The sequence below is a fragment of the Bubalus kerabau genome, chromosome X (assembly GCF_029407905.1).
Source record: "Bubalus kerabau isolate K-KA32 ecotype Philippines breed swamp buffalo chromosome X, PCC_UOA_SB_1v2, whole genome shotgun sequence".
NCBI classification, from domain to species: Eukaryota; Metazoa; Chordata; class Mammalia; order Artiodactyla; family Bovidae; genus Bubalus; species Bubalus kerabau.
Window position 1 is genome coordinate 143,662,135 of NC_073647.1, and position 25,010 is coordinate 143,687,144.

Below are 25,010 nucleotides of genomic sequence, written 5' to 3' on the forward strand. Positions count from 1 at the left end.
GCACACAAGCGCGCACTCACCGCGCACGCATGCGCACATAAGAACCCATACTCCTGGGCACCAAGTCTACCGTTGCGCAGAAACAGCTGATCGCGGAAACCAGTTGAGGTGCCGATTCCTCATCAGCCGTTTGGTAAGCTCTAGTTAGCTGGGCCGTGGGGCAAGGAGGTGGGAAGCTTAGTCCTGCTGGTAGGGTGTAGGTGAAGTAGGCACTAGGCAGACAGAGGAGAGACAGAGGGCAAGAACACAGCCATTTTGAGTGGCTCGATCTTCCTACTGCCACTAGAAATTGCTCGATGCCCATGGGACTTCACAGGGCAAGTATCTTACAGGGAGTTAGGAAAACGCTTGCCCATGTTCTTCTGAGCTGTGTTTGTTGTCACGTACCTATTGCTACTTCGTGGTTGCCAGGTAGGCACCTATTTCTCTTCTATGACTTGCCATTCCCCAGCACTCTCTTTAAGGTCCTATAGCCCCAGTAGGAGGAGCCTGGTAGGCTGCACTCCAAGGGGTCACTAAGAGTCGGACATGACTGAGCGACTTCTCTTTCACTTTTCACTTGCATGCATTGGAGAAGGAAATGGCAACCCACTCCAGTGTTCTTCCCTGGAGAATCCCAGGGACAGGGGTGCCTGTTGGGCTGCCATCTCTGGGGCCGCACAGAGTCGGACACGACTGAAGCGACTTAGCAGCAGCAGCAGAAGCCCCAGTGTTATGTGATGGTCTCAGGAAGAGTAGGTCTGGGGAGCATAACCCTTCTCGCCCTTTTTTACTTTATCTTGAGAAATTTTCTTTTCATGTTGTATCTCCTCTGCACAATAATCACATAACCCTTTCTTGGGCCCAACATGTCAGAACCTCTGATGAACAGAGCACCTTCCGCCATTAGGCACTGACCCCTCCCTCTAGGAAGCCACAGAACTCTCATCAGATGAGGCCCAGGGCAGACACCAGGTTAAGAATTTGTCTTCCGTCACCCCTCTATCCAGAGATCTTTCCTCTTTTGCCTCTCAGATGAAAGGGACCTTAAATCAACTCAGGTAAGGCCAGGACGGGCTTCCCTTGTAGCTCAGTGGTAAAGAACCTGCCTGCCAATGCAGGAGATGCAAGAGACACAGGTTCAATCCCTGGCTTGGAAAGGTCTCCTAGAGAAGGAAATGGTAACCCACTCCAGTATTCTTGCCTGGGAAATGCCATAAGCAGAGGAGCATGGCTGGCTACAGTCCATGGGGTCCCAAAGAGTCCAACACCTCTCCCCCTCCCACCCTCCCTTATCGCTTCTCACCGGAAGTCTTTCTTTCCCACAAGGGCTTAGTGGGACTAAGGGTAATCCCAGCATGGCTTCTGTGGTGGGAGAGGTGATGAGGAGAGGGAGGGGGGAATAAATCTGATCCTGAAAATAGATTGAAATTTAAAATGCAACTGGAAATAAGACCTAGAGCAAATTCACTAAATGATTGATGAATAAACTTAGTAATTAAGTCAACCTAGTTTCTTTACATACGACTTTCTCCCTGAGAATAATCAGCAGAATTCTAAGAAAAGTATTTGCCAAAGTTATGTTATATTTAATTATCCATAATTCTGTGCAGTGCACAGAGGAAGAAAAAGAAAACCTGGTAAGATGGCCAGGTTCATGTCTTGCCTGATAATAGAGGTGAATTTTGTGGCTGTTTTGATGATAATTTTTGAGCTAGAATCAAAAGTCCTTCGCTGTAGAATTTACCAGAAAGAACTTGGCTGACAGCATCTATAGTGATAAAAGGTTTTTGTAGGCATATTTTTTAGGCAAACAGAAGGTAGTGCTTTGACTGGTAAAGCATTGCCTTTGTGACAGTTAATGAAGTCTTTCTCTCCAAGGCAGAAGTGGGATAAACAGGCCATGGTGGATTGGGCTCTACCCCTCAAATATAAAGGGGTGGCTGATGAGTTGCTTACACAGGTGAGCAGGAGTAGTGAGAATTCCTACTGTGAGCTGGTCCACCTGCTCCCAGTGACTCTCTCCTCAGAGGGGATTGCCGTTAGGCAGAGTGTCATGTGGAGTCAGTCACTTCTTAGCGGAGACCTCAGTTTCCTCATTCTTGCAGATTTCTACAAAAGAAAGCTATTTCCACACCCTCAGGAGCGCTCCAGGAGATGCAAAGGGAGTGAGCCAGGGACCCTTTGTTTGATACCTCCTACCAACTGAAGTCGCTCAGTCGTGTCCGATTCTTTGTGACCCATGGACTGTAGCCTATCAGGCTCCTCCGTCCATGGGATTTTCCAAGCAAGAGTGCTGGAGTGGATTGCCATTTCCTTCTCCAGGGGATCTTCCTGGCCCAGGAATCAAACCCGGATCTCCCGCACTGCAGGCAGATGCTTTACCGTCTGAGCCACCAGGGAAGCCCCCTTACCAACCATACCTTCGTACAGCTCTCATTAGTTACCCTGCCTTTGAACTCCTGTCTGGAGGCAAGCACACAGAACCCGTTCCCGATACCTGACCCAGTTGGTCATTTCCTCTTATTATTAGTAAATCATCAGGTTGGCATTTGTGATGAAAAGCAGGAAAGTGGGGGAAGAACTAGAGATAGCAGAAACTTACTCTTTGATTGCCTGGAATGACTACTTTCTTTAAATATGCATTGTTTATTTGAAAATATTTAATGAAATCTCCTAGGTAATATTTGATCACAGGTAGTACCCTTACAAATTTTTTATTGATAGTGTACATACAGAAGAGTGCATGTAACCTAAATGTAAAGCTCACTGAACTTTCAGAACTTTAAACATGCTGTGGCCAATAACCAGATCAATAAAGAGGACTTGGGATTTCCCTAGCAGTCCAGTGGTTAGGACTCCATGTCTCTACTGCAGGGGGCACGGTTTCAATCCCTGGTCTGGGAACTAGATCCCACAAGCCACATAGCGCAAATAAGTAAATAAATCTTTACCCACAACCCCAGAAGCCCCCTCCCCCAAATACTCATTCCAGACACAGCTTCTCCCCCTTGGGGTAACCAATAGCCTGACCCCTAATAGCAGAGATTCCTTTTACCTGCCTCTGTACTTTATATAAATAGAAACATATAGCCTGTGCTCTTTTTTCCTGACTTCTCTCAGTCCGCATTCTGTTTGTGAGAGCCTTCCTTATTACTCTGTGTAGTGATACATTGTTTCTTCTCATTGCTGCACAGCGGTATAAATACACTAGAATGTGTTTATCCGCTTTCCTGTTGATGGACCTGTTTGTGAGAGCCTTCCTTATTACTCTGTGTAGTGATACATTGTTTCTTCTCATTGCTGCACAGAGGTATAAATACACTAGAATGTGTTTATCCGCTTCCTGTTGATGGACCTTTGGGTAGTTTCCAGTTCAGTGCTGTTGCAAACACCCAAATTCATGTCCTTTCATCAACACACGTATGCACTGCTTTGGGATATGTGCCCAGGGATTACTGGGTCTTAGGGTAAGCAGGTGTTCAGCTTTAGTAGGTATCAACTGTTAGCAAACAGTTTCTTTGTGCTTGTACCAGTTTGCACTTCCACTAGCATTGAGGAGACTACTGGTTGCTCTACAGCCTCTCCTAAAATGTACTCAGTTCAGTCCCCTACCTACTAAGGGATGTGGTATTTCTAATGGCTCAAAATCCAGATTCTGGAACTAGACTTTCTGGGTTCAAATTCCTGCTTCATCCTTTAATAGGTGTGTGACCTTTGACACCTTACTTAAGTTTTCTGTGCCTCAGTTTTTTTCTTCTGTAAAATGAGGACAATAACTAGATCATCTACCTCATAGAGTTAAGGATTAAATGAGTTAATGCGTGTAGAACACTAAGATTAGTGACTGGCATATAGACAATACTCCATAAACCTTAGATATTATTTTCATTTAAATGCATCCAAAAAAATCAGTTGCCACCAGTGCAGTAAGAGAGTCGTGTATCTTACTGTAAAAGAAATAGAAAGTTTCCCACATATCCTGGGAGGCAGTTAGATAAGTGCCACAAGGGGTCTCTGTATGCAGGAGCAAGATAGCATGCATGTCTGAATCTCGGGCTATGCCAGTCACAGCTAATCCTTGGGAACTTGTATGTGCAAATTAAACTAGAATGTCAGTGCTCCAAAATATTCATAGGAGAGTATGAACTATGTATATAATCACTATAAATGACAGTCTGGGCTTTATTTATTTGGCCAATGAAGCCACTGACATCTCTCCTTCTTTAAGTTAGCATATGAGAGTTTAGTGAATTCTTTACAAACTCTATAAACTTTTACAATCTCAGATCAGATCGGATCAGATCAGTCGCTCAGTCGTGTCCGATTCTTTGTGACCCCATGAATCGCAGCACGCCAGGCCTCCCTGTCCATCACCAACTCCCAGAGTTCACCGAGACTCACGTCCATCGAGTCAGTGATGCCATCCAGCCATCTCATCCTCTCTCGTCCCCTTCTCCTCTTGCCCCCAATCCCTCCAAGCATCAGAGTCTTTTCCAATGAGTCAACTCTTCGCATGAGGTGGCCAAAGTACTGGAGTTTCAGATTTAGCATCATTCCTTCCAAAGAAATCCCAGGGCTGATCTCCTTCAGAATGGACTGGTTGGATCTCCTTGTAGTCCAAGGGACTCTCAAGGGTCTTCTCCAACACCACAGTTCAAAAGCATCAATTCTTCGGCACTCAGCCTTCTTCACAGTCCAACTCTCACATCCATACATGACCATAGGAAAAACCATAGCCTTGACTAGAGGAACCTTTGTTGGCAAAGTAATGTCTCTGCTTTTTAATATGCTATCTAGATTGGTCATAACTTTCCTTCCAAGGAGTAAGCGTCTTTTAATTTCATGGCTGCAGTTTTACAGTCTAGCCCTTGGCAAACACCACTTTAGGAATTAACATAGATGTGGATTTCAGTAAATAACTATAGATTCAGTAAATATTCCATGGAGGAAAGAGAAATGGTAAAGCATGATCACGGGAGAGTAGGTAAGAAGTCCAAAGACATGCAGAGCTGACACTGCAGTCTCCATGAGTGAGTCATTGGCTAGAATTGGCTTTTAATGTTAAATATCAGCAAATCAGCAAATACATTTTTTGTGTCCATCTTCTAGCTTTTGTTGTTGTTGTTGAGTCACTCCATCTTGTCTCTTTGCCACCCCGTGGACTGTAGCCCACCAGTCTCCTCTGTCCATGGGATTCTCCCGGCAAGAATACTGGAGTGGGTTACCACACTCTCCTCCAGGGGATCTTTTCAGCCTAGGGATTCAACCCAGGTCTCTAGCATCACAGGCAGAATTTTTACCCTCTGAGCCACCAGTGAAGCTTGCTGCTACTAAGTCACTTCAGTCGTGTCCGACCCTGTGAGACCCCATAGACAGCAGCACACCAGGCTCCACCATCCCTGGGATTCTCCAGGCAAGAACACTGGAGTGGCTTGCCATTTCCTTCTCCAATGCATGAAAGTGAAAAGTGAAAGTGAAGTGGCTCAGTCGTGTCCGACCCTTTGCGACCCCATGGACTGCAGCCTACCAGGCTCCTCTGTCCATGGGATTTTCCAGGCAAGAGTACTGGACTGGGTTGCCATTGCCTGCTCCACCAGTGTAGCTTAGGTGGGTCCCAACTCTGGTTGCCTATTAGAGTCACATGGGGGGAATTCCCTGGTGCTCCAATGGTTGGGACTCTACGCTTCCACTGCAGACAGGTGTAGGGGAGTGACCAGTGTTTGTTCCCTCATCTGGGAACTAGTATCCCACACACTACTCAGTGTGGTCAAAGAAAATAAAATTACCTGGGGAACTTTAAAAAAACTCAAATTTCCCCCACCCAAAAAAAAAAACAAATGCTCAGCTTCTAACCCAGAAATGTCGATTGAGTTTCTTTGTCATCAGGGCCCAGATTTTTTTTTTTCTCAAGGTCTCCAAGTGATTCCAATGGGCAGCCAGAGATGGGAAATATTTCCTTCTGAGTGCCACTGCAACAATCCTGGCGCTGCTGTCTGAATGCTTGTCTCTTGCAGTGGGGTCACAGCGAGGATCCTGAGTAGTTTCTGTGGAGCCTGTCTGGTTTAGTCAAGAAAAGCTCAAAACACTGGCTCAACTGGTTTTTATCTGGTACATTTTCTCTCCTACCTATCACCTCAGAATATTCCAATCTATGTTAAGCCTTCCTGTGGTTTCTAAAGCACAATACTTTCTGAACTGAAGACTTACCATTTCCAATCTCATGGGCTATGATTCAATCTAGAGCAGAACTAAACAGAACTTAAGTATCCCAATCAGGAATTGGATTGAAAAAAGACCCAGGAAAGTGCCCTTCATAAAAGAGTGAAATTGTGCTTTATGTGGTGGTTGTTGCTATCACCTGTGGTTTCAACTGCAGGAAAAATAGGAAAAAGCCATGGAACAATCATTGTATTGGGTTGGCCAAAAAGTTCACTCTGGTTTTTCCATGAACTATCACAAGCAACCCAAATGAACTTTTTGGCCAATGCAATATTTGAACGTGGGTACACGTGAATTTGAGTTTCTGGCTCAGCCACTTGTTAGCTATGAGTCCTTGCCTTCTCTGAGCAGATGTTTCATGAAAGATGGAAGCAATAGCAGATCTCAGAAGGAAATTTTGTAGAGTAAAGGAGCTAATGTTAGTGGTGCTTGGCAAGGAGTGAGTCCCAAGTAAATGGCAGTTACCCTCATGTGTTATTTGGCTAAGGCTATGATCCTGTTGCATAGCAAACACCCCACCCCTAAATCTTAGTGGTTGACTAAGATACCACTGATGTTCTTACTCACGTGTCTGTGGGTCACTTATGGCAGCTCTGCTTAAGGCTATGAATCAGACTGAGGTCTGTTCATATGTGTCAGAGAATAGAAGGAAAAATTATGAACAAATAATACATTCTTCCACACTTCCCTTCTGCAGAGTGTCAACAGAGGAGACAAGAAGGGTGGGTAAGGAGGGAAGAAATAAATAGTTGGATCCCTTAGGAACTCGACCTTGTGCCTCATTTGTAAGTGCTTGGCTGGCCTCCTTTGTAGAACTGGTCCAGCACTCGTTGCAGGCACAGAAAAGCAGTTCTGTGGGCGTGGCAACTTTCTGGATCCTCCCCCACTCCAGGTATTTGTGATGAGGGACACACTACTCAGAGACAGTCTAGAATTCACCAGAAGCCTTCTTACATTCTGCTTGCAGGAACACATCTAATTTTATTTAGGAAGACAAACAGAAGCAAGAGCTGGTGAAATTCAGCAAAACAGACTATACTATATACCAGGTGTCAAAATAACCAGATCTTTGTCTAAATTCAACCCCTTCTCTTTACCCTTTCAACAACTTTTTAATGTATGGGCGCTGTCTCTTATGATTTGCTCCAAATGACATCTCTTCTCCAGTATATAATAAAGGGAAGTGGCTCAGTCGCGTCCCGACTCTTTGCGACCCCGTGAACTGTATCCTACCAGGCTCCTCTGTCCATGAGATTCTCCAGGCAAGAGTACTGGCGTGGGTTTTGATTTCCTTCTCCAGGGGATCTTCCTGGCCCAGGGATCCAACCCGGGTCTCCTGCATTGCAGGCAGACACTTTAACCTCTGAGCCACCAGGGAACACCTCAGTATATAATGGTGGTAGGCTAAGAGTCCTTCATTTCAATTCTAATATTTCATTTGTATTTCAAATCTAGGTGAATAGGCAGCGCCACCTCTATTTAACCAGAGGGTTCTGGCTAAATACGTAGTATGGTTGTAGACAGTTACCAGATACTCCCTCATATATTCACTAATTTCAGGAGGAGTGTAGTCAAAGGTGTTTAACTGTCATAACTGAAGATCACTCAGAATATATCTCAAGAGATCAAACTGTATGAAAGTCATCTCCCTAAAGATCTTTGTTGAAGGATATTTAGCAACGACTGTGTGAGTAGACGATGGCAGGCAGAGCTGGGCTCTTTTACAATCTCAGAAGGGTTACACAACCACCCTTCTCCGGGTGTGGTCCCTGGACAACCAACATCAGAATCACAGGGCTGTTTGTTAAAAAGGCAGAGTCACAGGCAACCCCCCAGACTTATTGAATTGGAATTTCTGGGTGCAGGACCTAAGAATTTCCACTTCTGTATACACCAAGGCTTTTGTATAACCTCAAATATAGACAAAGTTCCCATACATCTTTGATTCCCAGTATCAGTTATGGAAAATGTGATATTTTTCTAATGCCAAATTAATCATTCTCACTGTTAAATGAAAAGGATCTCTTTCATTATTACTATTACTGAAGGATTTTTAAAAGACTAAATTTGTTGAAACTTTCAGCCAGGGTACTACTGTAATAAGATTTCTTTTGCCCCCCTTCGCTTTTTTTTTTTTAACATAATTTGAACATTTGAAACTATTTTTCATTAATACTATTTCAGTAATTACCATTTTCCTCCCATTTTCTCAAATACCAATGGCCTACAAAACTTGTATAAACATTTTTAGATGAAAGATGCAAATTAAGAGACACAATTATTGGGAAGGACAGGAGATTTTATTCGTGTGTTACATTTAACACATTTTCCCCCTAATGAATAGATGATAAACTGCCTTTTGATGGTGTTTTAGGTAAAAGGACTGTCTTCGGTGAAAGTAGTGTAACCACCTAAATAAGGATTATCTTTCATCTTCCACTTAGTAAGTATATTTTAATATTTTTAATCTGTGTGCGTGGGATAATAAAAAGCATCAACTGCTTCAATAAGTGAATTAAACAAAAAGAGAGTTTTGAGAGCTGAGAGAAGTATGAAAAACATCAACCAAGAACAAGTCTAATGGACTCCTCCCTCCCTTTTCTACCTTCTTTCACCTCCTATTATTACATGTAAGTGTAAAGGGGTTCATCTTAACGGATTCCTGCTTCCAACTATGTGGAAAGTGAATTGGAATCATTTGGAATATTCTGAAAGCTTACTGTAATCATGAACACAAAGATGCAGAAAGATGTTGAAACATCTGTTTTCCAGATTAAGAATATCACCCAGATAGTTGGGGAAAAAAAAGTCTTCCGTTATCTCACCTTTAATTCAATTAGCAAATACATGTCATTCTAAAAGATTCTGGTAACCATTGCTCAGAGGGAGAACAATCCAGAAAAGAAACACAAAAAGGATATTTTCAGCACCATGACATTTAAGGACTAACAGAACTATGGTAAGAAAGATAAGACTTTTATGTGGTTGGGCTCAGAGTTTTTTCACTTTATTTTATGACAAGTAAATAAATAGTTGAGTGACAAGAAGAAAATAATGTTACCTTCAAAGTGATTTCAACAGAAAAAATATTTCCCTGTGAAAATACCAAGATCTTTCCTGACCAACAGGATTGGAATGTCAGATTCAAATGCATTCACCGAGCATTTATTTCTATTTTGAATCTCCCTAAACTGTTTGCCTCAACATATCCTCCCAACATTTTTGAGAGAGGTCAACGGTTTAAGAGGCCCTGGGGTTTAAGCTAACAATTCTGGTTCACAAACATATCTCATGTCAAAAGTTGAGTGTGGTATAGAAAGTGAAGTTGCTGAGTTGTATCCGACTCTTTGCAAACCCGTGGACTGTAGCCCACCAGGCTCCTCTGTCCATGGGATTCTCCAGGCAAGAATACTGCAGTGGGTTGCCATTTCCTTCTCCAGGGGATCTTCCCGACCCAGGGATCGAACCTGGGTCTCCCGCATTGCAGGCAGATGCTTTAACCTCTGAGCCACCAGGGAAGCCCAATGTTTCTTTGAGCCCCTTTTTTGGGTGGGGGGCGGGGGAGGCAAGAATACTGGAGTGGGTTGCCATTCTCTTCTCCAGGAGATCTTCCCGACCCAGGGATTGAACCCGGGTCTCCCGCATTGTAGGCAGACGCTTTACCGTCTGAGTTACCAGAGAAGTCTTGAGTGTGCTACAGCTGAACATAAAATGGCCACATCTGTTCAGCTGCCTGGTGATTTTACTTGCAGTATCCAGCAAATTGAGCTATTATAGTGGTCCTGTAGTAAAAGGTCTCATTGTAACCTGATTCTATTTTCTTTTATTGAGAATCAGTTTTGTGTTTGGTTCACAGCTATTCATAACTAAACTTTGAGTTTCTCCACCAGAGTCTTGATGCCTGTTTATAAACCAAATACTGTGCCTTAAAATTGGCCTACACAGATATTTTGCTAAATTGAAGAGTGAAAGATTTTTACTCCAATTTATTCATTTTTGTTTCTATATTTTTTTAATGTATCTGACACGTGTGATCTTATGAGAATATACACCATATCTCTCCCCACAATCCTCAGGCATGTCACATCTTCAGACTTCTACCAATGTGCTTGGCATATTTCCAGGCCAAGGTGAAATCTGAATTTGCATACTCAAGACTTCCTAGAAACTCTCAGCTGCTCTGATGTCCTCACTTCTTTACCCCCACCTCTGTATTGCTCTAGGTATCTGGGTCCATGAAGTTATCTGCATTTGATTAACTGAGTAGAAGAGGAGATAGGTCTCTGAAGGAGGATCTCAAATACATGAAGTTCATCTCTATTCTTTGTGTTTCAGATGCATGATATTTGTAAGTCACTATTTCTAGTTGCACATGTGAGAGAAGCTTTGCTTCCTCCCTATACACAAACACATTGTCATATATCATATCATGATGATAGAAATAATTGCAAAGGTAAAGTAAATGATGGCAGTGGTTACATTGTAAGCAACTTAGAGCAGGTCTTTGTTACGAGAGAATATGTAAGGAAAGGGTTTATTGAAGTATGAGAGAGAGTCGTATCAAAATCAGGGCAACCATTCCATGTAAGAAGACCAGGTATGTATGCCGAAAGGCATAAGTGGTTTCAACCTATTCATACTGAGGATAATTTTGGGGCATAGGAATGAAAAAGCAGAATAGATGGTGAATCATACAAATATCTTGGTAGAAAATGTCTCAGATCATCCTTTTGTTTAGTAAAATTAAATAATAAAAATCATTACACACATAAATATGGAATTTGTCATGTGATATGAATGAGTAAAGTGCTTAAAATAATCACAAAATGTTCTTTTCACCAGGCCATCAAGCTCTTGCCATTGTTTTTTCACATTTTCTTTTGTGTCCTTCAGTAACTTGGTTTTGGACTGTACTTGATTTATATCCTGTTAGTATCATGTTCAGAGGAGGCAATGGCACCCGACTCCACTACTCTTACCTGGAGAATCCCATGGATGGAGGAGCCTGGTAGGCTGCAGTCCATGGTGTCTCGAAGGGTTGGACACGACTGAGCGACTTCACTTTCACTTTTCACTTTCTTGCATTGGAGAAGGAAATGGCAACCCACTCCAGTGTTTTTGCCTGGAGAATCCCAGGGATGGCAAAGCCTGGCGGGCTGCCGTCTATGGGGTTGCACAGAGTCGGACAGGACTAGTAGGATTCATTTTTGTAAAGGCCACTGCTTGAAGGACTCTGGATTTGCGTGTGCAATTGTGACTGCAATAAATAGGGCACAATTCCTAGCATATATGATAGACTCCAGATCAATATTTGTTGAATGAATGAAAAAAAATAGTGGCTTTAGACTGAATTATGGTGGCAAATTTGCACATAAACACACACACACACACTCACTTTTTTTTTACCATTATGGGGATGAACTGGAATTTTTTAAGATGTAAAGCTTAGTTCTGGAGAAGGGAATGGCAACCCACTCCAATATTCTTGCCTGGAAAATGGACACAGGAGCCTGGAGGGCTATAGTCCATGGGGTTGCAAACAGATGGACACAAATGAGTGACTGAGGACCTCACTAAACTGGGGGGGGTGCAGAAAAAAGATATAAAGCTTAGTTCTAAATAGGAATGCCTCTATTGATATTTGATTATTACGAACCCCACCCCCACCCCCACCCTCCATAGGGTTCTCTGAATCTGAACTGGAGCACCTTTCCCTGTCCTTGCAGTGAGCTGCAGACACTTGATCTCTCCAGTGGAGATTGCCAAAGCTTTGCAGGCAGAAACCTGGTCTTATATCATCTTTGAAGTTCTCACTGCACCTAATTTAGGGCATACCAATTGAGAAGCTACTATTAGTATCCCCATTTTTAGATGAGGAAACTGAGGTTAAGCAACTGAAGTCATCTGAAGTTAAAGTCAGATAGTTAGTGGTGAAGACAGTGCTAGTATCTGATCCCTGGCAGTGTGATGCCTGAGGCTCCTCTGCCTAGGGTAATGTATCAGAAAGGTAGCTGCTACCCTTTTTCCCCCCCAAAAAAGTAAGGTAAGTAGTCAACTATGAAATTACAACTCAAAGAATAAGAGTAACAAAACAACTAAATGTTCCAGACCTGCCAAGACATTGGAGTAACTTAGATAGAAATTACGCAATGGCAACCCCCTCCAGTACTCTTGCCTGAAAAATCCAATGGATGGAGGAGCCTGGTGGGCTGCAGTCCATGGGGTCACTAGGAGTCGGACACGACTGAGTGACTTCACTTTCACGCGTTGGAGAAGGAAATGGCAACCCACTCCAGTGTTCTTGCCTGGAGAATCCCAGGGACGGGGGAGCCTGGTGGGCTGCCGTCTATGGGGTTGCACAGAGACTGAAGCGACTTAGCAGTAGCAGCAGATAGAAATTATGAAACTGTATTATTTCTGTCCTGGGTATTTACTCAACAAGATCCTGGCAAATAAATCCAATTAAAGAGACAGATTCAGGGGAATCATTTGCTTTTCCCTCTCTGTAGACACTACATCATTCAAGTGACGAGGAAGACCTAAAAGGAACCTGTTGTGTGAAATTAGTAGTATGGATCAAACAGAGTGTGGCCAGTCCTCTGGAATTGCCTGAAACTCTCCAGTGAGAAGCAAAGGGAATTTTTCTCTAGTATGGTGATCCTCTCACAGCTGATGCCCCATCCTCTCTCTTCCTTTTGGCCAGTTTGCTTCTTGAAGCTAGGCAGAACATCCTTAAAGAAATGGGCGTCCTCTGCTTCTCTACTTTCAATTATCAGTAGTTTGGGAAGCTTTGTGGAGTCTGTAGGACATGGGCCAATTAGGAGAGAAACAGAGGGATGGGGGCAGTGGTGAGGGAAGAGACATACACAGGGAGACAGTGAGACATGGAGAGAGGAGAAATGACACTGAAAGACCTTGAGAATGTACTGACTTTAGAAAGCCTTTTAAAAACCAATCACTAATTCAATATGATGAATTACCTTAAAGTAGCTTGTAGAGTGTTTCCTGAGGAGAATTGGAGGTCACTTCAAGCGAAATAAATAAAGCAGAGCTAATGTGTTGATGTTTTAAAGAGAAAAGGCAATCGCTAAAAATGCCCATCCAATTTCCATGACTTACTACAGTCATTAGAAACAAGGAATATGTTTATTGATCTGAAGTGGTTCAAACAGTATTTTCTTTGTTCAAACCTGTTTAGCTGGAGGAAATGTCAAGAGTTTGCCTTGTGTGGGGGTGGTGGTAGGGCATTGTGGAGAGAAAGAGATTCCTTACATAAAAACCTGTTGTTTTTCTATCCTAGGGCCACTCACCAAAGAACAATAACTGGGTTTCTATTAAAGCAAGGCTATTTTTGCCCCTGATCAAGCAATTTTTGCCCCTGATCACTATTGGTTCAGCTCTAGGCCCTTGAGACTCAAAGCAGGTTTGGAATTAGCAATATCAGTAGAATCTGGGCATACATTAGAAAGGTAGACTCTCTGGCCCCACCCCAGTCCTAACTGAATCATAATCTAGTTAATCATAATCATGAAATGATTCATATGCACATTAATGTTTGAGAAGTACTAGTCTAGACAAACATGAATGGTTATTTAAACATTTGATAGAAAAAAGAGATGGTTAAATAAAGGAGGAAATACTCTCTGATAAAAGCACTTTGGTCCAAAGATTTGTTGTTGTTGATAAACTTGGTCCTATCCACTTAAGCCAGGTTTGAAATAAAAACTTAATAGGCCCATTCTGAAATGACTTTTACCAGCTCCAGCGTCCTCATGGTTGACTGAGCTCCCACAAATGGTTGCTGATTTTGTTTGTGTCCCCAGGTGAGCAGAAATGAGTGAACAAGCAGAAAAGAGCAGTTCCGTGCGAGAGAGACCTGCACGTCAGAGTTCTCCTGAGAAACCAAGTGAGAAGGAACTGAAGCAAATGAAATGGTTGGATCGGCAGTTAAAACGGTTGTCATTTCAAAATCCTGGGCCTCGGGTAGCCAACTTTAATCCCGAAATAAGGCAGCAGATCAAGAAAGGGCAAATGGCAAAGAAGAATGAGTTTGTTTCTGTAAAACGCAAAGTCAACAAGTATGACAAAAAGGGCAGGCTCACCTTCAATAAGGCTGACCTGTGTGACTGCCTTGATGAAGGCTGCATGGGTTGCTTCTACCCGTGCCCCAAGTGTAACTCCACCAAGTGCGGGCCCACTTGCCGCCGCAACCGCCGCTGGGCCTACGACACCATAGTCGATGAGAATGGGGAGGTCATCAGCAAGATGCCATTCGACCTCTCCGACTAGGTGCAGCCCTCCGGGCTGATCCATTTTCTCTGCTTTGCAGTTAAACCAGCCTCTTTCTCCTGGGTGAATTTTAGGACTGGGGGAAAAAAGTTTTAAAAATATAATTTAGTTAGTGTTCTCTGAAGCCAGTAAAGCGTCTGCCTGCAATGTAGGAGACCCGGGTTCAATTCCTGGGTTGGGAAGATCCCCTGGAGAAGGAAATGGCAATGCACTCCAGCACTCTTGCCTGGCAAGTCCCATGGACGGAGGAGCCTGATAGGCTACAGTCCATGGGGTTGCAAAGAGTCGGACACAACTGAGCCACTTCACTTTCACTTTCTCTAACCTTCCTGCTGTGATGACTCAGATTCCTCCTCTGGTAACCAGCAACTCCATTGCTACTCTGCTCTCAGATTAAGAATCCCTTTCCTCCTTGCTGGTACCTTAGGAGATGGAGTTTAGGATTTTTAGAATTCTGTAGCTGAGAGCTTGTCTTGACATAGAACATATGTTTATAATAGCTAGTTATCGTTAGGATCCTACACATTATCCATTCTAAATCAGAACTGCTATTTGGATTGACTTGGCACTGCATACTCATAGTCTCATTTTTTAGTGTTACTGTTTTAACAATATTAAAATTATATTTGTTTTTTTAAAAAAAAAACCTTTAATAGGCCCCATGGCCCCGTGGCCCAATATATGAGCACAAAAGCAGAGATTCAATTTAAGTGATATCCAAAATGCCAGCTGGAAGCAGACTTCAAAGGACAAATTTTAATCTAATTGTTACATAGAAATGATTTAAAAGCATTTTTTTTTTTGGTGGCTAAGGTTACCAGCCACACAGAACTGGCCAAGGTGGTACAAAATTCCTAAGGCCTAAGTTGCATTTGGTCTTGGAGGTACAGGATTTAAGGAAATTCAGCTAGAGTTTCTGCTGACCTCAGTGAAGATACCATCTCAGAAGACTGATGTGAAACATCTGGGACAGGTTTGGCAGCTATTGTGCAAAACTGTTTTTAGGGAAAATCTCTATGAAAATGTTTACACCCATAGCATCATCTGGAAAGTTTCTCTTCAGTCATCTTTGATACCAAGTTTTATTCAAATGATCTGTAAGGAGAAAATTGCTTTTTCCACTTTTCCATGTTTACTTCTCATGAACATTTAATTGCTTCTTCTGAAGCTTTGGATTCGGCACAAAGAGACTTTCCACTGAACACAGTTGTGCATGCACTGGCTGAGGCTGCAGACGTAATGGGCTAAAAATAGACCAGAGGCCCCTATCTCCATCCCACCAAATGGCTATGTATGTTTACCCACTAGAAAATATTCACCTGAGACCACTTTTGCCTCTGACTAACTCACCCAATATCTCTGTGTGGCAAATTCATTAATAAAAAGCATTTAATTTTCCTTACTTTGATTTTTTTGTGTGTGAGAAAGTGTGTGTGTTTTAGACCCAAGAGAAAAAAAGAAAACTTTCCCCGCTTCCCTGAAGCAAATCCATGTTTTGTTCTTTGACAAACACCAATCACTTTACATCAGAAATTCTGATAGTGATATTAGGTTGGTGCAAAAGTTTTGCCTCATCCGCCATATTCACCTGACCTCTTGCCAACTGCCCACCACTTCTTCAAGCATCCTGACAACTTTTTGTGGGGGAAAGGCTTCCACAACCAGCAGGAGGCAGAAAATGCTTTCCAAGAATTTAATCAAATCCTGAAGCACAGATTTTTTTTTTTAATTATTCATTTATTTTTAAATTTTATTTTTTAATTGAAGAATAATTGCTTTACAGAATTTGTTGTTTTCTGTCAAAACTCAGTATGAATCAGCCATAAGTATACATATGTCCCCTCCCTCTTGACCCTCCCTCTCATCTCCTTCCCCATCCCACCCCTCTAGGTTGGTACAGAGACCCTGTTTGAGATCCCTGAGATATACAGCAAATTCCCTTTGGCTATCTGTTTTACATATGGTAATGTAAGTTATCCGGAGAAGGCAATGGCACCCCACTCCAGTACTCTTGCCTGGAAAATCCCATGGATGGAGGAGCCTGGTAGGCTGCAGTCTATGGGGTCCCAAAGAGTTGGACACGACTGAGCGACTTCACTTTCACTTTTCACTTTCATGCATTGGAGAAGGAAATGGCAAGCCACTCCAGTGTTCTTGCCTGGAGAATCCCAGGGACGAGGGAGCCTGGTGGGCTGCCGTCTCTGGGGTCACACAGAGTCGGACACGACTGAAGTGACTTAGCAGCAGCAATGTAAGTTATCATGTTACTTTCGCCATACATCTCACTCTCTCGTGCCTTCTCCCCATGTCCATGAGTCTGTTCTCTCTGTTTCTCCATTGCTGCCCTGCAAATAAATTCTTTGGTACCATCTTTCTAGATTTTGTATATATGCATTAGTATACAATATTTATCTTTCTCTTTCTGACTTCACTCTGTATAATAGGCCCTAGGTTCATCCACCTCATTGGAACTGACTCAGATGTGTTCATTTTTATGGCTTAGTAATATTCCGTTGTGTATATGTACCACAACTTCTTTATCCATTCATCTGTTGATGGACATCTAGGTTGCTTCCATGTCCTAGCTATTGCAAATTGTACTGTAGTGAACATTGGGTTACATGTGTCTTCCGTAGTGACTGTATCAATTTACATTCCCACCAACAGTGCAAGTGTTTACCCACACCGTCTCCTGTTTGTACACTTTTTGATGAGGGCCATTCTGACCGGTGTAGGTGATACTTCATTGTAGTTTGGATTTGTGTTTCTCTAATAATGAGCGATATTGAGCATCTTTTCATGTCTTTCTTAGCCATCTGTATGTCTTATTTGGAGAAATGTCTGTTTAAATCTTTTCCCCATTTTTTAATTGGGTGGTTTTTCTGGTATTGAGTTGTATGAATGAGCTACTTGTATATTTTGGAAATTAATCCTTTGCCAGTTGTTTGATTTGCTATTATTTTCTCCTGTTCTGAGGGTTGTCTTTTCACGTTTCTTAGAGTTTCATTTGCTGTGGAAAAGCTTTTAAGTTTAATCAGGTCCCACTTGTTTACATTTGTTTTTATTTCCATTACTCTAGGAGGTGGGTCATAGAGGATCTTGCTTTGATTTCTGATATCGAGTGTTCTGCCTATGATTTCCTCTAAGAGTTTTATAGTCCTTGGACTTCCATTTAGATCTTTATTCCATTTTGAGTTTCTCTTTGTGTATGATGTTAAGAAGTGTTCTACTTTCATTCTTTTACATGTAGCTGTCCAGTTTTTCCATCACCGCTTATTGAAGAGGTTGTCTTTGCCCCATTGTGTATTCTTGCCTCCTGTCTTGTTCCATTGGTCTGTATTTCTGGTTTTGCGAAGCACAGATTTTTTATGCTACAGGAATAAACAAACTTATTTTTTGTTGGCAAAAATTTGTTGATTGTAATGGTTCCTGTTTTGAGTCATAAAGATATGCTTGAATCTATTTATAATGATTTAAAATTTATGGTCTGAAACCACAATTACATTTGCAGCAAGCTAATACTTTGCTTGTTTTTACAGGTCATCTTAGACTAAGAGTTTAAGTAAAATGGGCTATCAGAATTAGTAGTTTTTCTTTTTAATGCTCAAACTGGTTTCTAGCTTTGCTGAATTGGTGAAGATGGGCTTGAGAAGTACAAACTGAACTTTCATTCTAGTCAGAGAACAATCTTGTGCTTCAAATACAGGAACCCAGGGACTTCCCTGGCAGTCCAGTGGTTAAGACTCTGTGCTTCCAGCACAGGGAATGTGGGTTCAATCCCTGGTCGGGGAACTAAAATTCCACATGCTGTGCAGCCAAAAAAAACATTTTTTTTTAATTAAAAAAAGGATGGTAACCAAAACTTACTCAAAGCAATTTATCTGAACCGACCTGGAATCTTTGCAGTGCAAAAGTAGTTGTTATCACTGTCCATTTACCTGCTGAAATGCCCTTTGCATTTGAAAAGCAAAGAGGTAGTAGTGTTACCATGTTCGCAAAACTACGAGAGAAAGGCTGATAAACAATTTATAACCACTTTCACAGCAAAGAACACATTTGTCTGAGCATTTGGAGGCTGCTATTTGCAGTCAGTTAACAATTCCCAAGGTGTGGTATGTAGCCCTCCAGGATGGTCCCCAGTGATCCTCTGATATTTTATAATCCTTTTCCCTGAAGTGATGGCTGAACTTAGTGACTTGGTTCTAATAAACAGAATAAGGCCCAAGTGACGGTGACTGGAGACTTGGTCATAAAGGGCAATGTGGCCTTTCTTTTGCTTCATCATGATCATCTGCTCTAGAGCAGGCCGGCTGCCCTGTGTGAGCAGCCCTATGAGGAAGCCAACATGAGAAAGAACTGGCAACTCTGGCCAACAACCTCGTGAGTATTTTTAGAAGGGGGTCTTCTTGCCTCATCAAGCTTGAATGACTGTAGTCCTAGCTGACACCTCGATTGCAACCTTGTGAGAGACCTTGAGCCAGAACCACCCAGCCACGCTGCTTCCTGACTCCTTACAGAAACTGTGAGATAAGAAATGATCATTGTTTTAAGATGCTAACGTCTGGGGTAATTTGGTATGCAGCAAGGGCTAGCTAGCACAGAAGGGTTTTATGCTTCTTCTAGATTTATGCCTTTATTTATTCAGTGGGTATTTATTGAGAAACTACCACATGCCAGGCATTGTGTTTATGGGATTCTCCAGACAAGAGTCTTGGAGTGGGTTGCCATTCCCTTCACAAACACAATGTGTATGCAGAGGTTAATCATCTACTGAACATAAGAAACATATTTAAGGGGCCCCTGGTTTCTGGGCACTATATACATAGCATACAGAAAAAAAAATTTACTCTTGGAAAACTGTGGTGGTTATCTTTGGAAATACCATCTACCACCTAGAGTTACTACTGTATATTTGCTCTTGATATATTAATGGCCCAACAAATGTTTATAGACTGAATACTTCTCTGTGAATTGTGCTCACCTGTTGAAACTAGAGATGACACTACAAACCTCTGTCCCTACTATGTCCCCTGAAAATTTGTGTATTGAAATCTAACTCCCAAGGTGATGGTAGTAGGAGGTGGGACCTTTGGGAGGTGATTAGGTCATTAGGGTAAAGCCCTAAGGAATGAGTCTCTTATAGAAGAGACCCAAGAGAGCTCCCTTACTTCTGTGAGGACCGTTAGGCCAGTATAATCTTTCTGGCATGCCATACATGTATATACATATCAAATGCCATTCATTTCAGCAATGAAAAATTAGCTCTCACATATTTATTAACATCCTCTGGCTATAGATTTAGATAATGACATTTGTAGTGCTTAAACTTCTCTGGAATGTGGGTTCAAATGCTCTCTAACCACCTCTAAGGATTAGTCTAAGGATTAATTAATCTAAGGATTAGCTTTAAGGAGTAAAGTTCATTCATACATGTTTACACATTTACACCACACTGTTTATACCATACAGACAATATGTGGGCATGGATTGTCTAAACCCTAACGTTCTGAGTACAAGCTGCCCCAGTCCTTGTCTTCCAGTGCTCCAGGGGCAGGCTCTGTCCCTGGATGCTGGGTGGGTGGATCAGTTTAATTCTGATTGGGAAGCTCCCTTGTTGGCATATGAAACTGAAAACAAATGAAAGTCGCACAGTTGTGTCCCGACTCTTTGCAATTCCATGGACTGCAGCCTGTCCTCGTCTATCCATGAAATTCTCCAGGCAAGAGTATTGGAGTGGGTTGCCATTTCTTTCTCCCAGGGATCTTCCCAAGCCGGGGATCCAACCCAGGTCTCCTACATTGCAGGCAGATTCTTTACCAACTCAGCCACTATGTTCTCCACTATCAGCTCTATCAAGGGTGAAGTTAACATTTTTCTTTCTACCTGCCAACTTCCTTTGTTTTATCTTTGTAAGTTATTCACATTTCAGGTTGGCCAGAGTTATCTATTGGGTACTTTCAAACTCCCCAGCTGCAACCTGGCATGCTCCTGGCCCTTCTGAGAGGTCTTCCAAGAATCCTCTTGACAGACCTTGGAACTCTTGCCTGTTGACCTTCTCCCACTTACACCATGCTTCAAAGCAGCCTTTGACTCCACATCTCTGTATCCCCAGCATCTAACACACAACCTGGTACCCAGTAGGTGCTCAGTGAATGTTTGTTTAATGATGAGTCATTGAGAGCAGGACATGCTTTTTGAGGGGCTTTTTAGGAGTGTTGGTCAATAGCTCATTAAAAACCTGCTTGAAATGACTGAGATAAGCAATCTTAGATGACTCGCACAAACACAAAGAATTTCCTAGAAACAATGTCTCTCTTTTCTTTTAACATATGCTCTGCTTTTGTCTTTTCCATTACTCATTGAAAATAGCAACTACCCTTTGCTGTCCACCTGAAACTATCACAACATTGTTAACTGGCTATCAGTCAGTTCAGTTCAGTTGCTCAGTCATGTACGACTCTTTACGACCCCATGAATCACAGCACACCAGGCCTCCGTGTCCATCACCAACTCCCGGAGTTCACTCAAACTCACGTCCATCGAGTCGGTGATGCCATCCAACCATCTCGCCCTCTGTTGTCCCCTTCTCCTCCCACCTTCAATCTTTCCCAGCATCAGGGGCTTTTCCAATGAGTCAGTTCATTGCATCACATGGCCAACGTTTTGGAGCTTCAGCATCAATCCTTCCAATAAATATTCAGGACTGATCTCCTTAGGATGGACTGGTTGGAACTCCTCGCTGTCCAAGGGACTCTCAAGAGTCTTCTCCAACACCACAGTTCAAACGCATCCATTCTTTGGCACTCAGCTTTCTTCGTGGAGAAAAGAACATGACTACTGGAACAACCATAGCTTTGACTAGACAGACCTTTGTCGGCAAAGTAATGTCTCTGCTCTTTAGGTTGCTGTCTAGGTTGGTCTTGGCTTTTCTTCCAAGGAGCAAGCATCTTTTAATTTCATGGCTTCAGTCACCATCTGCAGTGAATTTGGAGCCCCCCAAAATAAAGTCTCCCAACAGTTTCCATTGTTTCCCCATCTATTTGCCATGAAGTGATGGGACTGGATGCCATCATCTTAGTTTTTTGAATGTTGAGTTTTAAGCCAACTTTTTCACTCTCCTCTTTCACTTTCACCAAGAGGCTCTTTAGTTCTTCTTTGCTTTCTGATGTAAGGTTGGTGTCACCTGCATATCTCAGTCAAATGCTCCAAGTGAGTTTTTATCCTTTTGTTTTCATTTGGGTTCCCTCAGAAGCAGAAATTGAAACACTGTTGTTGGGGGAGTAGGGGTGGGAATCACACCAGCCCTGGACTGATTTCCTTTGGAGATTTTTGTTTAATTTAAGAAATGATTATACTTCCAGCTTATTTAAGGCCCAGTTATTCTGGATTTTGATAACTCACAACCAAACTTCAGTTCAGTTCAGTCGCTCAGTCGTGTCTGACTCTTTGTGACCCCATGAACCACAGCACGCCAGGCCTCCCTGTCCATTACCAACACCCGGAGTCCACCCAAACCAAACTTAATCCCAACCAATCCAGAATCCTACCAAGAGTGGCAAGATCCTGGGGATGAGTTCAACTCAAAGGCTACAGCAAACACTTAGAGGTGAGCCTGGGAAGCTGAGGTCTTTCCAAACCAAAGACGCAGGAATGAAGTCAACGAAGATTCAGGGCCTGCAATGAGCCCAAATGGAGCCAACAGAATGTAGGAGAGAAATCTAGAAGTCCCTTTTATACCTAGACTGTGGTGCTTAAATGTAGAGAACACAGAAAAGAGATTAGAAGTTAGGATGGCTAAGACTTTGTGATCAATTAGGCTCAGGGGTAAGGAGAGGGAAGAGTGAAGGAAAGATGGTCCCAGGTCTGTGGGTTGGGAAACTGGATAAATGGTGCTGCCATTTTGAGCGAGGGCACTCAGGGGAGAGAGAGATTTAGAAAGATGATCAGATTTGGGGAGGTGAGTTTTGGACCCATTGGGGTTAAGGTGCTCATGGGAAATCCAAGTGGAGATATTTATAAGCTGTTGGATGTGGACTCCACAAAGGAGAGCAGGGCTAGAAATATTCATCTAGACCACTCAGTCTACAGTTGGGCTTCATGTCAAGGATATGTTGAGGTCAATGAGGAAATTGTGTGGGATGAGAAGAAACAGTTGGCTTGTTACCAGCATCTAAACATAGGGGAAAAAGGCCAAGCAACCTATGAAGAAGAATGGGAGGAAGTGGCAAGAGAAGAGGGCAGAAAAGGAGTGGGGTGGTGTATTACCAGTATCCAAGTGAAGGAGGCGTTTCAAGAGGGGTCATCAGCAATGTGAAACAACAGAGAGAAATGTCTAATAAATGCTGTCAGTGCCGAGCCTGAATTTCCTCAGCTCTTACCAGTGTATACAGCCAGGTTTCCAACTGCCAGAACCTGCATCTCTTTGATCCTGGACTTTCTCTGGTTTCCAGCTTCTTGCTCTGTCCATTGACATGGAGGGCTGGAAGTGCCAGGGAATTAAGGCATGCCACTTCCCCTCAAATAGCCATCAGCTGATGGTTGCCAGAAGCTGGTGTACAACTATTTCAGCTACCTTGCCCCTTGAGCAATGTAACTCTGAGATTCAGATTCTACACCACTTCCCAGAGTTCCCTGGAACAGGATTCAGTTCTGGTTGCACACCACACTGACTTGTTTAATAACACACTCTGTGTTGACTTTCTTCCCTTGCCTTCTCACTTCTTCACTTCTTTACCTGTATTTCCTGGAATCTCCTTGCAAACAAACCACTTACACTCGAATTCTTGCCTCAGGTTCTACTTTTAGGGGAACTCAGATTATCTAGAAAGGTAAGGCCTGGGAAACATCCAATTGGAATGGGTTTCTGATAGCTCCATTGGTGACTTGAGTGAGAAAGTTGGGAATGGAAGGAGAGAGGCTTCATTTCAGGGAGATAAATGAGTAAGAGAGGAATGATGGAGAAGATACTTCAGAAGCAAAGTTATCAGGACTTACCCGGTGGTCCAGTGGTTAAGACTCTGCCTTCCAATGCAGGGAGGCTTTGGTTCAATTCCTGTCTGGGTAAGTAAGGTCCTAAATACTGCAGAGTGTGGCCAAAAATTAAAAAAAAAAAAAAAAGGCAAAGTTACCAACTGAAGAGACAGAATGGTGACTTCACATTTCGGGTCAATAGGATTTAATCCCTCTCCCACGATGCCCTGTCTAGGAGAAATGTGGTATTGCCTCTGATGGAAGTCAATGGGTCTGCTCCCTCACCTGATGTGGGCAGGTGACCTAGGCTAGACCATGGGACGCCCTCTCACAAGTGTTTGAATCCTGAGTGATATAAGTATATGAAGACTGGTGAAAGGTCATTTATCACAGCACTCTGGTGCTAAACAGAATATTCCAAACATTTTTGTTTCAAAAAACCTTGAAACAAATTAACCTTTGCTCCAGGTTGCCTTGGCAGTTTCTGTGCCAAGAATTCTGATTAATAAAACATGGGTAGAACAAAGGATTTCACAGAATGAGAATGATTTGTTTCTACTCAGAATCTTTGCTTTTCTGAAAAATCTCTTTAGTAATCTAAAGCTTGTTTTATTGCACTTTTTGCACCTTTCTCTCCCGCACACCTCAGTTTTATTGAGCTATAATTGACCTGTAGCCTTGTATGTGTTTAGGGCAGCAGTCCCCAACCTTTTTGGCACCAGGGACTGGTTTCATGGAAAACAAATTTTCCATGGACCAGAGTGGGAGTGGGGAGATGGTTTCAGGATGATTCAAACACATACATTTATTGTGCACTTTATTTCTATTATTATTACATCAGTTCTACCTCATACCTTCAGGCATTAGATGCTGGGGATTGGGGACCCCGGATTAAGGTGTACAATGTGATTTTGTACATGTAGATATTGTAAAATGATTACCACAGTAAGGATAGTTAACACACCTATCACCTCACATAGTTAACTTTTGTGTGTGTATGTTTGTGGTGAGAAACATTTAAGCTTTACTCTTCTAGCAACTTTCTAGTATATAATATAGTATTGTTAACTATAGTCAGCACGCTGTATGTCTCCCTATTTCTCCTCCTGCCACCCCTCTCCTAAAAGCTCCTGGCAACCACCATTCTGCTCTCTGTTTCTCTGCAGTCCGCTGTTTTGTTAGATTCTAATGTAAGATGACACAGTATTTGTCTTTGTCTGACTTATTTCACTTAGTGTAGTGCTGTCAAGGTTGTCACAAATGGCAGGATTTCCTACTCTTTTATGGCTATGTATTGTGTATACCTGGAGAAGGCAATGGCACCCCACTCCAGTACTCTTGCCTGGAAAATCCCATGGATGGAGGAGCCTGGTGGGCTGCAGTCCATGGGGTCGCTAAGAGTCGGACACGACTAAGCGACTTCACTTTCACTTTTCACTTTCATGCATTGGAGAAGGAAATGGCAACCCACTCCAGTGTTCTTGCCTGGAGAATCCCAGAGACAGAGGAGCCTAGTGGGCTGCCATCTACACGGTCGCACAGAGTCGGAC

The 25,010-nt window shown here is 42.7% G+C and overlaps 1 protein-coding gene and 1 long non-coding RNA gene across 3 annotated transcripts in view; one reads left to right on the forward strand and one right to left on the reverse strand.

Moving 5' to 3' along the window:
* On the forward strand, positions 1-14,561 carry LOC129638984 (ARL14 effector protein-like). Of its 2 annotated transcripts, XM_055563768.1 has the most exons (3): positions 1-133; positions 8,576-8,644; positions 14,025-14,561. In XM_055563768.1, exon 3 carries the CDS (start codon positions 14,035-14,037, stop codon positions 14,488-14,490), a length of 456 nt encoding a protein of 151 aa, XP_055419743.1. In that variant the 5' UTR covers positions 1-133; positions 8,576-8,644; positions 14,025-14,034; the 3' UTR covers positions 14,491-14,561. The 2 variants fall into 2 exon arrangements, with proteins under 2 accessions (XP_055419743.1, XP_055419744.1); XM_055563769.1 differs by lacking the exon at positions 1-133 and having other exon boundaries at positions 8,486-8,644.
* The window catches only part of LOC129638985 (uncharacterized), a 16,197-nt gene continuing 3,815 nt past the window's right edge, over positions 12,629-25,010 (reverse strand). Inside the window, exons 2-3 of the long non-coding RNA XR_008708124.1 lie at positions 23,485-23,569; positions 12,629-14,566 (exon numbers count right to left, since the gene is read on the reverse strand). This is a non-coding gene — a long non-coding RNA (uncharacterized LOC129638985). The remainder of the gene's footprint in view (positions 14,567-23,484; positions 23,570-25,010) is intronic.

Excerpts from the sequence above, each read along its gene's own strand:
- LOC129638984 (XM_055563768.1), top strand. The coding sequence starts at position 14,035 with ATGAGTGAACAAGCAGAAAAGAGCAGTTCCGTGCGAGAGAGACCTGCA.